Source organism: Pomacea canaliculata, linkage group LG5 (assembly GCF_003073045.1).
Source record: "Pomacea canaliculata isolate SZHN2017 linkage group LG5, ASM307304v1, whole genome shotgun sequence".
Classification (NCBI taxonomy): Eukaryota; Metazoa; Mollusca; class Gastropoda; order Architaenioglossa; family Ampullariidae; genus Pomacea; species Pomacea canaliculata.
In genome coordinates, this window is record NC_037594.1 from 24912965 (window position 1) to 24928702 (window position 15738).

At 38.8% G+C, this 15738-nt stretch overlaps 1 protein-coding gene and 1 long non-coding RNA gene across 5 annotated transcripts in view; one reads left to right on the forward strand and one right to left on the reverse strand.

Moving 5' to 3' along the window:
- The window catches only part of LOC112565413 (RING finger protein 44-like), a 30516-nt gene that overhangs the window by 12083 nt on the left and 2695 nt on the right, over nucleotides 1-15738 (reverse strand). For all 4 annotated transcript variants that reach the window (XM_025240856.1, XM_025240858.1, XM_025240860.1 and 1 more), the window contains 4 exons: nucleotides 11683-11765; nucleotides 8073-8254; nucleotides 3105-3276; nucleotides 1432-1794 (listed from right to left, as the gene is read on the reverse strand). In XM_025240856.1, coding sequence (XP_025096641.1) covers nucleotides 1432-1794; nucleotides 3105-3276; nucleotides 8073-8254; nucleotides 11683-11765 — 800 coding nt within the window. The remainder of the gene's footprint in view (nucleotides 1-1431; nucleotides 1795-3104; nucleotides 3277-8072; nucleotides 8255-11682; nucleotides 11766-15738) is intronic.
- LOC112565417 lies at nucleotides 3186-5219 on the forward strand. Its single transcript, XR_003099402.1, has 2 exons — nucleotides 3186-3387; nucleotides 3424-5219. It is a non-coding gene; the product is annotated as an uncharacterized LOC112565417 (long non-coding RNA).

Genomic DNA, 15738 nt, shown 5'->3' on the forward strand with positions numbered 1-15738 from the left:
ATGCGGTATATAAATCATGTGTTTATTATTATTTATTTTTTAAGCATTTAAGGTACGTGATTTGAAATATAGTTTTTGTTTTGTTCTACTAAATTCTAAAGATTGTAAATGTATGGAACAGAGAGCTCCTGTCATGAAAGTAGGTTAAGAGGAAGAAATTTAAAATAATTATTTCTACAATATATACAAAGTGCTAAACAATGAAATATTTTATAAGAATATACATTAGACTTCAAGTGTTACTTTATCACAATGTCCTTTTTCTGAGTACAAATCTTTGTCAAATTGTCTCAAACATGGCGCTTGACGAACTCAGTGCCTACTTTCAAATACAGTCAGACTTTGCTAAGTCAAACTCAAAAGGATGCCACTCAAAAAAAAAAAAATTATTCACGGAGATTTTAAGTGAGGGAAAATGGCATAATAGATGTGGGTAATAGACAATGTCCTTCTGGCTTACTATAACCATTTATTATATTGTCATTTTATACGATATACTACATACCAGTCCTGTGCAATATGTACTATCAAACAGTACAATGTAACATCTTACCTTTAGAGAAACAAGTCTGTTAACTTTGTTTGGTGTCAATATGCTAATACATCTCGCTCAATAACATCCTCAATGGACTGAAACACATTTTCCTCAAGATCCACTGTACATCCCAAAAATCTGTGCAGAATAGTCTGCCGTTTCTTGTCGACTTGGGGACAGGCTGAATATTGACACTGTTGCTGTCTTCTTCCTCATCCCAATTCTTTTGTTTCTTATTTGTCACCTCAGCAATAATGTCAGCATCCGTTAGTTCTCCACAAACATCCCTTGCTTGCACAAACCACTTAACAATGCATTGTTAAATGACAGGATACTCATATTCCTTCATCATCTTCTCATTGTAGTTTCAAAATCTTCTCTTTCTCTCTTTCTTCTTGTTACCCTTTTCCACGGCTCTGATGACTGTAACTTTTTCCGTGACTGACAACGTTTTGAGCTGATGCTTACCACTTGCAGTTTCCATAACACGTACCATGCAGGAGACCATGAAAAATCACACCAACACAAACACTATTCAAGGCTCCTCCTGATAAGAGACTGACAAAGGTGAAGGGAAAATGGGTTAAAAACGTCTTGTCCAGTGCACCATTGCAACATGGCAGATCACTGGCTGCTGCATGCCAATAACCTGAGGTATGAGGTGGTGTTAATTCTGAAATCACATTGCATACTTTGAACTATGATTTGTCTACTAACTTGAGCAGACAGCCACTGCCAATACTGGGTCACATTGTACAGCAAATGTCTCTACATAACACCTTTTTAGGCCTTGATCTGTCTTCTCACCTGAGGAGAGAGGCACTGCTGATACTCAGTCACAATTCATAGTAACATCTCTACATAACATATTTCTAACCTCTGATCTGTCTACTCACCTGAGTGGAGAGGCGCTGTTGATACTGAGGAGAGTGCTGACCCAAGCCATGGGGAAGACGAGCTCTGTGTGATGCATGGCCTGCCAGAGGGTGGGCAGATGAATGATGAGCATGAGGTGCAGTATGAAGAAGAGGGGTCATTGGATGAGGGAGAGGGACATGCAAAGAGGTGCAGGCAGGTAGGTGCTGCATGGCACAGCCTGGCAACTGCATAGACATGCCACAGGCACCTGCAAGTGTCCAGGTAGGCTGTGCAGGGTTACACAGAGGTATGTGAGTGGGAGAGCACACAGGCACTGGATGTGGTCCTGTGCAAACAGGTATAGCATATGGTGTCACAGTCATTGGCGTGGATGCTGTCACCTGCAACAAACACCAGTTGACTGCATGAGACAAAGAGCCTGTTAACGTAGGATGTGCCACTGTTGCTAAATCCTATAACAAATGGGATGCTAATCTGTCTTTAGGCTGTACCTTACAGCAAATACCACATAATATTTGAATAAACGGCAAAGCCTTTACCTTTGAAATAGTGTTTTTCTCCCACTCTCTCCCACTTTCTCAGGGGTGGGAAACCTCCTCATGCTTTGGAAATATATGATAGAATAATGGATACAGGGTCAAAGAATGCTAGGCATATCAATAGCCAACATCAAACCGGAAGTGGTCTGGCTTTGGCTTGGGGTGAAGGTCACACACATGTATGCATGTGCATGTGACCTTGACAATGATGTGCGATTTATATATGTAGAGAGAGTAACCTGTGTCATTCAGGTGATTATCTGGTTTGTAGTCATTTGATATATACATACATGTATTGATTTGAGTTAGGTGAAATTTACTATCCTCCCCTAAAATAAAACACATTCCCAAATAATAGAGAATTTTAAGTACAGTTCTTGATAATTTGTTTTAAGAAAGAACACATGCGGGATGCAGTGGTTTGTGACTTGTGTGTCGTTCCCCAACATAAATATATAATATCCTGGGTAAATAATTTACAATTAGAAGGGGCCTTAGATTATCTACCACAGGAACTGTGCTGGCTCTCAGTAGCCCTGCTTTGAGATAGATACACACACATATAAACTAACATGAGCAGATCAGATCAGCTCTGTCATCAACTACTGTCATGCACAAAGTTTTTGAAACAGTGTACTTGAACGTTTTGATGTGTGACTAGCAGTCCCCCAAACTGGTTTGTGAAACAGTTGGCAAGCGGGCCTGGCAAACTGCTGTTTTTGAAAAACAGGTTTGCCAACCCATTTTTGGTTTCTCATGTGCACGCACCTTTAGAGTGTTATAAGTATTATTATTTTTTATTTCTTTCATTACAGTTCATAATGATGAGCTTAGTGCACCTTTCAGGAAGTCCCAGCCCGAAGTTAAACACAATGACAGACACAGCAAAGATCTAAGACCAATAGTGCAGTGGGTAATGAACTAAAATTCTCCACACATCCAAACAATTACTATTAAGGCACAGATCAATGCTAAAAATAAAACAGTTAAAAAGAATGCTCAATTAGTAAGGTTAAAAGATATTCTGCTAATCTGTGAACAAAGCAAATATAAAACTGAACAGATTTAATGCATTCCTGGGATACCATTAGCACAGACAATCTTAAGAATTCCATTCATTCTTCTCTACACCAGCTCTCTGCCTTTGTTACCTGGTCAATGGCAATAACTGGAGACTGATGACCATGGGGTGTGGTCAAAACACCTGCTGGATGAAGCTGTCTAGCAGCAAAGTTAGGGGGCTGGAATGCCCGAGGTTCTGGTGATTCCCTAATGTTGCCCTGAGAACTTTGTCTTTCTCGTGTTTTTCGCCTTGTTCCTGGACTGAACACATATTCATGGAAAAAATGTTGAATTGTGATCAAATGAGGAAATTATTACAAAGGGAATGACTAGGAACAAATAGTAATGATTGCACAAATTAATAAGATCAAGGTATAAAAACAGATCAAGGTATAAAAACAGATCAAGGTATAAAAACAGTTCAAGATTCACTGCTACTTCTAGAAATTTATTGCTTTTTACATATCACCATATTGCAATGTGCTGTTATTTGCCCTACATCTACATACAATAAAATGACTACCACTATAACTGGAAGACTATATACTTTTACACTATTTTATACGAAGTAAAATATGTAGAAAATGCAGCATTTTGTTACCGTTCTAACAGCTTTCAAAGGGTTATCACCACCATTACAATAGCTACAATGACCAACCAAAAGTCATCACCACGATCACAATAATAATTTGTACTTGCACACTGCAGCATCATGACTAAGATAGGTCGCACTCTCTGCGCCAATCTCTCAGCACAAGTAATGATGAACAGCCAGTGGATGGTGAGATATGTGTAGGCACACTGAACTACATGAAGATGAAGTACAAAAGTAGATCGTAAAGCAATGAAGGAAGGTATGAAGGGATATAAGCAGTGTAGAGATGGAGTCATTACATAATGGTTCACATGATGGACAATATTACAAAAGAAGTGAAGGATAGTAACTAAGGGATAGTACTTTATGAACAGATATGTTTTCAGAGAGCGTGTGAATGTAGCCTTGGAGTTATGAGTTGTGAATGTGATGTGGAAGAGAGTTCAACTGCTTAGCAGCACAGAGGAAGGACGTACGTTGTCCATTTGTGACTGTCTTTGTGGGAAGGAGGATAGAATGCGTGAGTCTCATGAGAAGCGAAGGTTTCGGGAGAAGCGAAGGTTTCGGGCAGGAGTAAGGAAAGACAAGATTTCAGTAAAGTAGTGGGATGAGGAACCCTCAAAGAATCAATAGCATAGAGATGAGAGCTTGTAGTCTATTCTAGCTTTAACTGGTAGCCAATGAAAAGAGTGAAAAAGTGGTATGACATGCACATTTGAAAGTTCAGAAAACAATACAATAGCTACATTGACCACACAAACGTCATTGCCATGATCACAATAGCTACAATGACTGCCCAGAGGTTATTTCTGTTATATTAACATATATACCAGTCATTCCAGTCACATTAACAACCACAAATAACTTTTGAACAATGTTCATCCTTATCAAGACATTGCTCTTAATTAAATTTAGGTGAACAGATCAGCAGTCAAGCTAATGAAGTTTCTTTGAATATTATTATACACACTATCATAATACAAGTATATAATCTCCACTGTAACTACATTCACAAAGTATAGTGACGTAATTATGTATTTCTGGATGTTTCCTTAGAACTGTGTATCAAGCATGCACTGTGTAGGTGAAAATAACTCATGCTGTTGTTGTTGTGGCAAGTATGTATCATTATCATTCAACCCTTGACTGATACTAGCTGATCCCCAGTTAAGCTGACCTGCCTGTACCAGTCACTGACAGCCGAATGGTTAGGGCTGGGGAAACAGATAGCCAAGTGGTTAAGGCACTGGCATCTTTTGATAACAGAGATTTAGAGATCATTGCTTCTTCTTCCTCTGCCTTCCTAACACTTCTTCAGCTGTTAAACACAGCATCTCACTATTTGCAGCAATGATGTCAATTATAGCTACGGTGTTTAGGGTGGCAAATTTACCACCAACTTGGATCTTGAGGATTTCTGCAATGTCAAGATCAGTAGTAGAATGCTATTGCCAGGTGGAGGATGGGATGTTAAATGTCTGCAGTAATAGATCCTATAGGCTGATCAACACTATCTTGTGCACATCAAGCTGGATGTCAAAATGAATGCCAGCTGTGCACACCCTAGATACCAATGAACTGAGAAAAGTCCCAAAGAAAGAACGCATATCACAAACTATTATGCAATATGTTAATCTAGGTAAGACAGATCCTCCGCTCCTATGGTGACCTAGAAACTAGACATGAGTTTTTACATAGAATAGGTAGTTTTTACAAAAGATTTCCTCTTGATATGTGGATGATAGATACCTGGTCACTATTTCTATATGTAAAATTCCTGGATTTATACATATATAGTCATTATTTATACAGGTGAAATTCATGAGTTTACAGATATATGTATACACATCTACGCTTGTGTAGTGCATACGATCCTTCGCTAAAAGAAACAAGAATGGATGGTTCTTTCGAGTATTGCCACCCATTTTACTCACTTGTTTAATGAAGGCAGTGACCATTGTACTTTGTTGCTTGCAAAATAGCTCAAAATTCTTAAAGCTGTAGATACCAACCATTTCATGTGGTAATATTCTTTTGCAAAGCAAAAAGTCAGAAAATTAGATTTTAAGCTTACATGTGATTACCAGAACAAACAAAATTATTGTTGGACATGTTGGGGAAAGGATGCAGTCTGGGTCTTTTGCCTACGGTGAAAAATAGCCAAACACCAGGCCTGCTGCAGACCCACCTCTTGGAGGATTACCTCCAGCAACAAGCCTTTTCCCCTTTTACACCAGCTTACCATTTCACTTTCTCCTTGTGTAATTTCAAACTGTGCTATGTCATTACAAACTGATATTCTTTTGTTCAATGCCAAGCTGGAAAGAACACTATTTAAGTGGGTTTTTTTAAAAATTATTTATGCTTTTCAATGATAAATGGGTATTTTCTTGCACTGCAAGTGCTGCTGAACAAGAACAAAACAGAGTGGTCAGAGAATGAAAGAAATAATTAAGAACATCTTTCAGACACCAACACAGCAGCTGTAGCTTTTAATAATGATTAGCATAGCTAATGGGATAGTAAGAGTACACACACACACCATGGGCATCAGGAAGGCAGACAAAGAAGATCAATAATTCCCCCTGCCCACCAGCCATCTCCCCCATCAATAGTCTGCTCTCTCCCCAGCTGTTTCAGGGTTAGGGTGGCAGGGAGGGAGGGTGTCAACTAGCCAAACACAAGGTATGGCTATCTTTGGGAGGTGAGGAAGGGCCTTCTACATCAGTTACAAGCATTAAAACAAATTAGTGACCTTCTGCATCTGATACAAGCACTGAAACAAACCAGTGACATACAACCATTCAAGATCTTTAAATATCTGAATACAAAAGAAAAAAAAAGCCAGTCGCATAACCAGAGACAAGTTCTAAACATGGCTTGCATGCAACATTCAGACACAGACTATGTCCAGATCATCAAGACTGATCCTTCATAAAAAAGTATCATCATCCCACAAAGCAGTTTATAAAACTCCTTTTTAGAACTGCAAATTTCAATAAATGTACAAGGATGAACGAATAAAGAGACCAATCTTGTGGATTGAATGAAGCACCGGTCACGAGTGATGTACACCCTACACTCATCTGATAAATCTCCTTCTCACCAAGTACTTTTAACCCTTAACATACCAAGCCTACATCGTCAACATTGTTTACCAAGCTGGGGTCCTTGGATGAACCCATTTAAAAAAAAATTTTTTTTTAACTGTTTGTTGCGACAGATTATTCAAATTAGGTTTGGGTTTGTCAGGTTTTTTTTGGGGTGGGTGGGTGGGTTCTGAAACAATATTTCAGCAATACAAGCATTTTTAACATCAAATATTTTAATTATTTCAACAGTAGATAGCCAATAAAATTCGTGTATACATTTTTACATCTGATTACATACAGTATAATATCACTGTACAACCAGTTATATCATTTCACTACAATAAATGGTACCGATTCATATGTTGCCATCGCTACAATCCTTAGCACGTCACAGTTGTGCTGATCTTTACAAATTGCATTTTATTTTACGTTTGTTTAAAAGAACATTTTATAAGTCTAATTATATAATAGTTATCTTAAGTTGATGCAGGACACATACAAAAATCAAGAGTAAATTAGCTATAGTTACAGCAGGATCACTAGATGTCCTTCAAGGGCCCCCCCCCCCCTTTTAAGGATTAATAACAACATACCAGCCTCACAACACTAATCCTTAATAACAAAACCACATCAGCTTCAATAGTCATTTAAAGTGCGTAAATGTGCATAGACTGTATAACAAATATCATCTTAACACAAATAATGCATAGTGTAATAAAGAATAAATTGAAAATCCCTTGTCCTTGCTCTTATGCTGTGCCTCTCCCCTTTTTCCTTGCTACCGCACCCCCCAATCCTCTGCTTCCTTTGTCAGTTTGGTTACAGAGAAATCTTCTCTATCTTTGGGGTTAGGGCTGACATTACCATACTCTACCCACAGGGTCAGTGAGAAATACTATACTTTATTATTCACAGAATCAGCATGCTGCCATAATAAAGTGATCACCTGTAGGATCTCTACTACCAGTTAGACCTTAGGCTAAGATTCTCAAAGAAATGGAACTGGATACAAAAATTGCCTAAAGGCTAGAGATAAAAATGAGAAGCTGGTCACTCCTTCATGGAACCCATGGAAACAACAGTTGCTTTTTCTCCTTTTTTAAGTTTACTAGCTTACCATTCTTGAGATTTTTTTTTGGTTGTGATCTTAGGGATTTTTTATTTAATTCTGAGGCCTTCTAAAGTTTCTCATATGGGCTACAGCATCTTCAAGAAGGACATCTAATTTTAGGAAAACTTGTACATAAAAAAATGAGGTAATATAACACATTAAATATTAGTTACATTTACTAATAAACAAAAGAATGAAAGAACTTGCTTTTTACAAACATCTGATTTGCATAGCACATAAAACAGACAACAACTCTAACCTTCTTCGAGCACGCACAGAAGTGAGTGCTGGTGCTGGCCGCCGCTGGGATGCACTACGCCTGCGCTCACGAATGTTGTCTGATCCTACTTCTAGGGCACGAACCGGTGGAGGACTTGGTGAAGGAGTCAAGTCAAATATGTTTGCAGAAGTCTTTCGCTTTTTCCGACTGGGACTCTCACTCTAAATCAAATAAAATGAGAGTAAAATGAGAGCCAATCAGCTGATATTAAGTGAACATTGTTGATGTAATGGTTGTAAAGGTAGTACCATAAGAGCTGTAGGGGAGTGAAGTGTTACAGCCCTCATTTATCTTGCAGCAAGCTTTGTGAAGAGAAGCACTCATCTCCTCTCCATCACTGCCTTATCTTCGCTTACCATTTGCCCACTGTTTAGCTGAGTCAAGCAAGAAAGTATGCTTCATCACACAAGTATCCAACTAGCTAATGCTTTTGCCTCTGCATTTAGATCCCCCTTGTAATGATCTAACTTCTACTAGCAGGTGACATACAACACACTGGTGAAAAGATAGTCCTAGCAAGGTGTTTAGCTACTGAACTGGCTAGTGTATGTGTGTCTTTGGGTTTGAGCACCATTGCTCTAATCATAATCATGAGAGAAGAGAGTGATGTCCCTTCGCGTTTTGTTTTGTCTATGGATCTACATTGAGTTTTAGCGTATTTTACCAATCTGTAATGTTTGTTGCACCATTCTTCTCTGCTCTGGACTGTTCTTCACAGCCTGTGCTGCGTCATTTCTTCCAGTCAACACATTCATCCACTAACGGCTTTGCTTGTTTTGGGTTTCTGACTAAACAAGATTATAAGCCTTCTTCATCGACACTTAAACTTTTCCAATGTTGTAAACTAGGTTGCTTTTCATTTTTTGGTCTGTTTGAAGCAGCATTTAAAAGTCTGCGAAAAGCAGCGAGAAGAGCGGCAGCTGTACAGTGTTACACATCACAGCAGTGTGGCACCACAGGATAACAAGGCACCAAACAGAAAGGGCTGGACAGATGTGAGACAGTCTTATGTCATCTCTAATCTTTTGGCTTGGTCAGCTGTATGAAGGATAAGAAACAAGACTGCAAGAAAAAGAGGAGTGCAGTGACAGAGTATCTGGGAGTTGACAGCTTCTTTCTACCCAACCACAGCAAACAGTTTATATCATTCATCGATTCCAGACACTGTGTTTGTGTCTAGAGAGTTTACTGAGATTTAGGCGACATTATCTGACAATGATGGGAAGGCTGTGTTCAAAGAAAAGTTGGTGGTTACCAAGAGTCAGAGTTCAAGTTCTCAGTGACATGGCCATCATTTTGCCAATGCAGGCGCTGCAGCTGCTGCTGTCAAGGCGTTGCACAGAATTATTGTTTCTTGGTGTGAATCTGTGGCCTGAGGTTTTAAGTCCTTACACCAGACCATTGTGTTTTACAGCAGATCCTAGCCACTACCTACATCACAGTGACAAGTTGGCAAGAGTTATATCAGACTCTGCTGTCAATAGCATGCCTTCCATATCCATCTGTTCCCTAGCTTTTGCAAGTTGCACTCTCTCTTCCTGCAGGGCCTGCTGGATCCTATCAGGTTGGATCAATAAAGAAAGGGGAAATACCTGTTCCACGGCACATAGCAATAACATTTTTCTGCTTCTTATTATTAATATGACGTGCTTGCATGCCTATATGCCTTGAGTCTGGCTGATGCTGGAAAAAAGGTGCTATACAAATGTGCTATTTATTTATTATTTATTTATATAAGGCTACCTACTCCCCAACGGAATCCACAGCTGTGATTCAGAACTGAATAGAAAAACCACAACACAATCATGTTATTTTTAACCACACAAAAAAAAAAAAAAAAAAAAAAAAAGAGTGCTGAAGTAAAATACTTGGATCTTTTGCCATATGTAATCAGTAAATGATAATACACATGTCGATGGAATGTCAGAAAGATAGGCTAAAAAGAAAGAATTTTCTGGTACTTTGTAGAACCTGGACCATATCAGCCTCACTACACTATCTACATGGGTGCTTCTGTGTGTTTGCAAGTTTATGCTTCGAGTGCGAAAACTCTCTAGACATGCTGCTTTGAAGGTTGAGTCTCAGGAAGTCGCTGTGTTCTGCTACTGACATCATGCAGCATTTTTTTCAAAGACTGACATACTGATTAAAAGCACCTTATGTTTTTATGTAATGTTTAATGATCTAGTACAAAACTGTATTCAAATACTGTTAATTAACAATGCAGCTCTTAGCAGAACTTAAGATATTTAGAAAATGTTATTTCTCTTGTGCACTTCAAAAAAAGTAGCACCTGATATTTAACAGGCCTTCTATTATTTTAACTTATATTTTTATTGGGTTTTTTCCCCTGTCTGCATGCATTGTCATGCTTGGTTCTGTAATTCTGCTTCATTCTTATACTGTAACTAATGTGGGTTTTTTTATAACAGTTGCTATTCAAATTATTATTCTTGCATAACTACGGACTTCCGTTTAAACAATACACCTGACACTCTGCAATCAAAACATATATCATATTCATCGGGGTTTTTCCTTAGTGTATGGACTATGCTGTCTGTATTTCTATACATTTTACAATAGCATACACACTTAGGATCTTGCCCATCTGCCCTTAAAAACCCGACTGCTTTGGCCTCCAGCAAAATCCCTGCTCTTCATTCAATATCTCAAGTGACTAGAGACCAAATGTAAATTCAACCAAAAAGACATAATCTGTCTACCTTTAAAACGTCATGGATCAATGCTAATTCTTTGCACATCACAAAGTGGAAGAAATTGCAATACAGATTAAATGTAACCAAGGCACTTCATCAGCAGATGATGACAGAAAAAGGACAGAGAACCGAGATATGATCGTGTGCTCTAGGACAGACATGTCAGGATTGTGAAAAATATGTGAACAATTATGTGCTCTAGGACGAACCACATATTAGGATTGAGGAGAACAATGTGAACATAACACAAACTAGTAATTAGTAGGCATGGACTATGGAGAAAGGAAAATATTAACACTGACAATTACAGGACAGGCATACAAACAATACCAGCACTCATAACTTAAAAAGTATTGAAAATAGGTTGATGTATTTAAGATTGTGTTAATTTTTAAGTACAAAGATAACAAATAAAATCTAGTTGTAAAAATACACTGTCATAGGAGTGAACGAATAAGGCTGCTGTGTAGTCTGCAGTTTATGTGCTAAACTGCTAAACACATGGCTGCTGGTTGGAAGCCTGCATGAGCCTCGTGGCTGGAAAACTCTCCATGACACCCATGTTACCCAAGAATGGGTAATTGATTTACTAGGACAAGTAAAGCAGGTGCAAGATGGGCGTGGCCTCTTTCATGCAATATCACACAGAGAACCACTCATGACTCTTTATGGCTATTAAACTATGGGAGTTTGAATTAATTTTGAACAAATGGGATATTCTTGTTGTGACAGGGATATCTATGATAGGAATCTGACAAAAAATCTTTGTTGCTGGTAACAGTTTTTGGAAGTAAAAGGGGAAACTGACAGAGTGAAATTTGATAAAGTTGTTAATGAATCAAGTAAGGGAAAATGTGATTTTGTCACCTTACCTTTCTACCTGAGTCCTCAGCATAAATACCCGGGATGAACTGTGGTGAGTTCTGCATGGGGTGGTTTGCAGCAGAGTGGTGCTCTACAACAGTCCAAACACCCAAATACATGTCATTTGCCTGAAGTAGGTCTAAACACCGAAATACATGAAAGTATTTGCTTGAAGGAGGTCCATCACTCACACATCCATGCTAGCACTCATATCACCAAAAGACTCTCAACTGAACTAGGTTTGGCACCCTGTTCTACATACACAGCTGGACTAGCGTTATTAAACTGTGTTGGCATTATTGCTTAACCAGCTACAAAGTTGTTGTCTTCCATAAGTGCAAAACTGACCATGCTCAATCACTCATTCATGAACTTGTCTACAAGGTCACTGTGCTTTTGTTGCTTTCACGGTCTGGCCCCAGAATCCCTTTCTGATATGGTGAAGACCTGCCTGTCAAGCTGGTTACTACAGCCTGCTCATGCAGATTTCCTTCATATGCCTCCTATCAGACAAGAAACATATGGGAGGTGTTCCTTTTTCTTGTCTGGCCCCAGTGTCTGGGATACATTTCCCCTAGTGCCTGACATACTGACCACCTCTAAGTCATCCAGGTTGGTCTCATTCATCTCCAGCAGCTGGTGGTCTCCCTTTTTTTACAATCATTTTCTTCCTCTTCTCATCTCTTTGCTTGTGTAGTTCTCAACTGTGCTACTGCACTTGTTTCTTGTACTTCTATTTTGTTCAAGTGCATTAAGCACACTACCAAGCAGGAAAATGCACTATATAACTTATTGGGCTTTTTGTTTAAACTATTTCATTCATGCTGACATGCACTCATTGACCCATAGTGCCCTTTTATCTCTACAGATACAACACAATGGGCACATTCTACACCATAAAACAATCTTATTATCACAGCTACAACATGATGATTGGTACATTCTACAGCATAATACAATCATATTTGTAGCTTTGTTCCTCTCACAATAGTGCATATACATTATCTAAAAACATTTGAAGAATGCTCACCCCATATGTAACGATATTTTGTCTTCTTTGTTTTAGCTTTATAAAAATAACCAGTGGTTTTAGTCTGCTGCAGTACAATAAATAAATATACAACTGTGTGTCCTACAAAAAGGAAGATTTTGCTGACGGACTACTACTATATTTCTACTAGAATGACTTTTCTCTCACAATCAATCCCATACATCCTAATCCTCATGTTTGATTGCCATTTTCGCACCCTGATGTTGGTGCAATTGTTGCTTAATGATGATGTTACTTTGTACAGTAATATCTTGGCAAACAGGTTAGCTCATTACGATGAACAGTATCCACAAAACAGTCACAACATTGTCAAACACAAAACAGTCACAATGATGTAAAACAAGAAACAATATGAAGAATCTGCACTCCAGAAGTAATGATCACTGCAGATTTAATGGCAAAGATGCATTATGGAACATCTAAAAAAAATGAGAGGTAGTGATGTCAATGAAATCATATTAAACAGCTAAAAGGGGATTGTCACTTCATTCACTGCAACTAGAATCAGGTCAATGCTGAAGCAAATGAGGTATGCCTGAGTGGAAGTCAGGCCAATAAATCCCATCAGTTTACATTTCGATTGGTAGTGAACCTAATGTACAATCCAAATGCAAAAGAAAAGAGTAACAAAATTCAGCTGAGGTAAAAAGAAAAACCAAAAAAATCAAACACTGATATCTGAATTGAAATATGAACATAGGAAAAAACTATACCTGATAAGATAGAAACAATGTCAGCTGGGTTGTCCCCTGACCTGATTCAGGTCATTGAGGAGTGGGTGAGAGTGGTGTCCATCTCATCTCCCTTACTGTCCTACCTTCATCAACCCTCTAAGGAGTCAGCTACTCATTCCATCCCCCCCCTCGCCCCAACATCTGGGATGACTGGGGAAATTTGCTACACTGCAAGGGTATCCAACCAGTGTGCCTGTGGGTTTGGATGCCAGTGCTCCCACTGGGCTAGCTGCTTCCACTGAATGACCTTTAAGGTCACTCCAATTTTTTATTCACATTCTTTAAACAAAGTTCACATTTTTCGACTTTCCAAAATGGTAGGGATCCATATATCACAGCCTTACACCCTCTAACCCATAACTCAATCAACTGAAGAACACACTCATATCAGGGCTATCTTTTAGTGAAGGCAGTATCTCTCTCATTCTACTGCCTTTCCTTCTCCAAGCATCTGATAAAAGAGCTATCCCCTTCACTAACACTGTCATACTCTAGCAGTTATGACACTACTGTCATCCTATGTTCCACCAGGATATAATTATCCTAACCCCTTCTGTACAACCATGATACTACTGCCATTGTCCCTCTGGTGCCACCAGGATATAATTATCCCTAACCTCCAGGATACATTTATCCCCATCCCATCTGTGCAAGCTGGATACTATATTCCCTGTCTCTCCTGTCAACAAGAACACAATTATCACTATTCTTCTTATGCAACCAAGATACATTCATCATTGCCCCTCCAGTGTAATCATAATACTATTATCCCTATTCCTGTCATGTAAGTGTAGTGCTCAAAGGGGCAGTTTTTCCCATGGTCACAGTTCTTTTTTTTTACTCTTTTAAGTTCACCTACACTGATTGTCACCAATACTTTTTAGATACCCTATAAATATCCCTTGCATTATTTTCAATTTTTTCTGGAAGTCAGACCATTTGGTAGATCTTTGAGCTTACATCCAACCATCAGTGACTATCAAATACAACGCAGAGCTGGGCATGAAGTTGTTTTGGCAGTCCATGTTACTTCTTTGAGAGAGTTGTGTATGAGAGAAGGTGAAAGAAAGAGTGAGAGTAATGAGAACTAGCTAGGCTGGAGTATCTTGAAGTTGCTAGCAGTCTCCACTTTCTGGAATCTGCACTTTAAACAGTCATCTTGGCTTCATGGCGCACCTTGTAATTACCAGTAAAAACTAAGGCTACATAGAAGGACCATGGAACTCTTTTCCTTTTAATCCCCTTTCCTTCATGCTGTGTGGATTGGCGTTTCTAGAAGGAAACCTTAGGCCTGCAGCCATTAGCTGAGGGAGGGGGAAGGAGAATGAATGTGGAGGCTAAAGTAGGTCAGGGCACATTGAATGCCCCTGTGCACTGTGTACAGAGCCCAGCTCTCCTCAGTGCTGCCCCTTTTTTCTCCCCTCCTCTCTCTCACATAACCTTGGTGGGTCAACAACATAGCTCTAGTTAAACAATCAGTCTATTCAACATGTCCCCATGAAACTCTACATCTCTAAGTGTGACTACACCAGTAAACATCAGGTGCCACTAGGGTTTAATTTCTACACCATTACATGTTTACCACACATCCTCTAAGTGACCGATTCAACAATCCTGGCAATGTCCACCAGTAAGAGTGTGTACACACTGCATGGGCATTTACACAGGCACTCTCAAATCTAAGACTAGTATTCTATACCAGCCACAACTGCTCTATAACAATAAAAAAGGGATAGTAAAAATAACAAAGTTCTAAGTTATGACTCAAATTTAAGAATTTCTCCTAACTGTATCTACAGCTGAGAAATCCAAGCTCTTTTTTGTTTAGACTGCAGTTCTTGACAAATACAATTAAATGTTTTCAATTTCTTGTTTTAAAACTAAAGAACAGCGACATTTCTGCATAAGACCTACTGAAATGTTCTTCATTTGAAACCGTTTGTCTCAAGAGAGGGTACAGACTCTTCTTATACCTAAAGTTATCAGTACATATGCTTGAAATAAGTCTATTTAGGCGCTGTGTTATTCCATAGTCTGTGGCTGTGATTTAACCTTCTAATTTTTTGTAACGCATCATACATATTTTTCTTAAAAATACAAAAAGACAATTCTTCCCTGAATTCAATGCACTTTTCCTGCTTTTCACAACAGAAATGTTGCACATTGCTAAAGTGTGGGAGCATCATGTATTCCAACTCTCCACTTTGGCTCCAACACAGACACATTCTTGTTTTGGTGTTTTGGTGTTTTTTTTTCTTTTTTTGCATTACCACATTTTT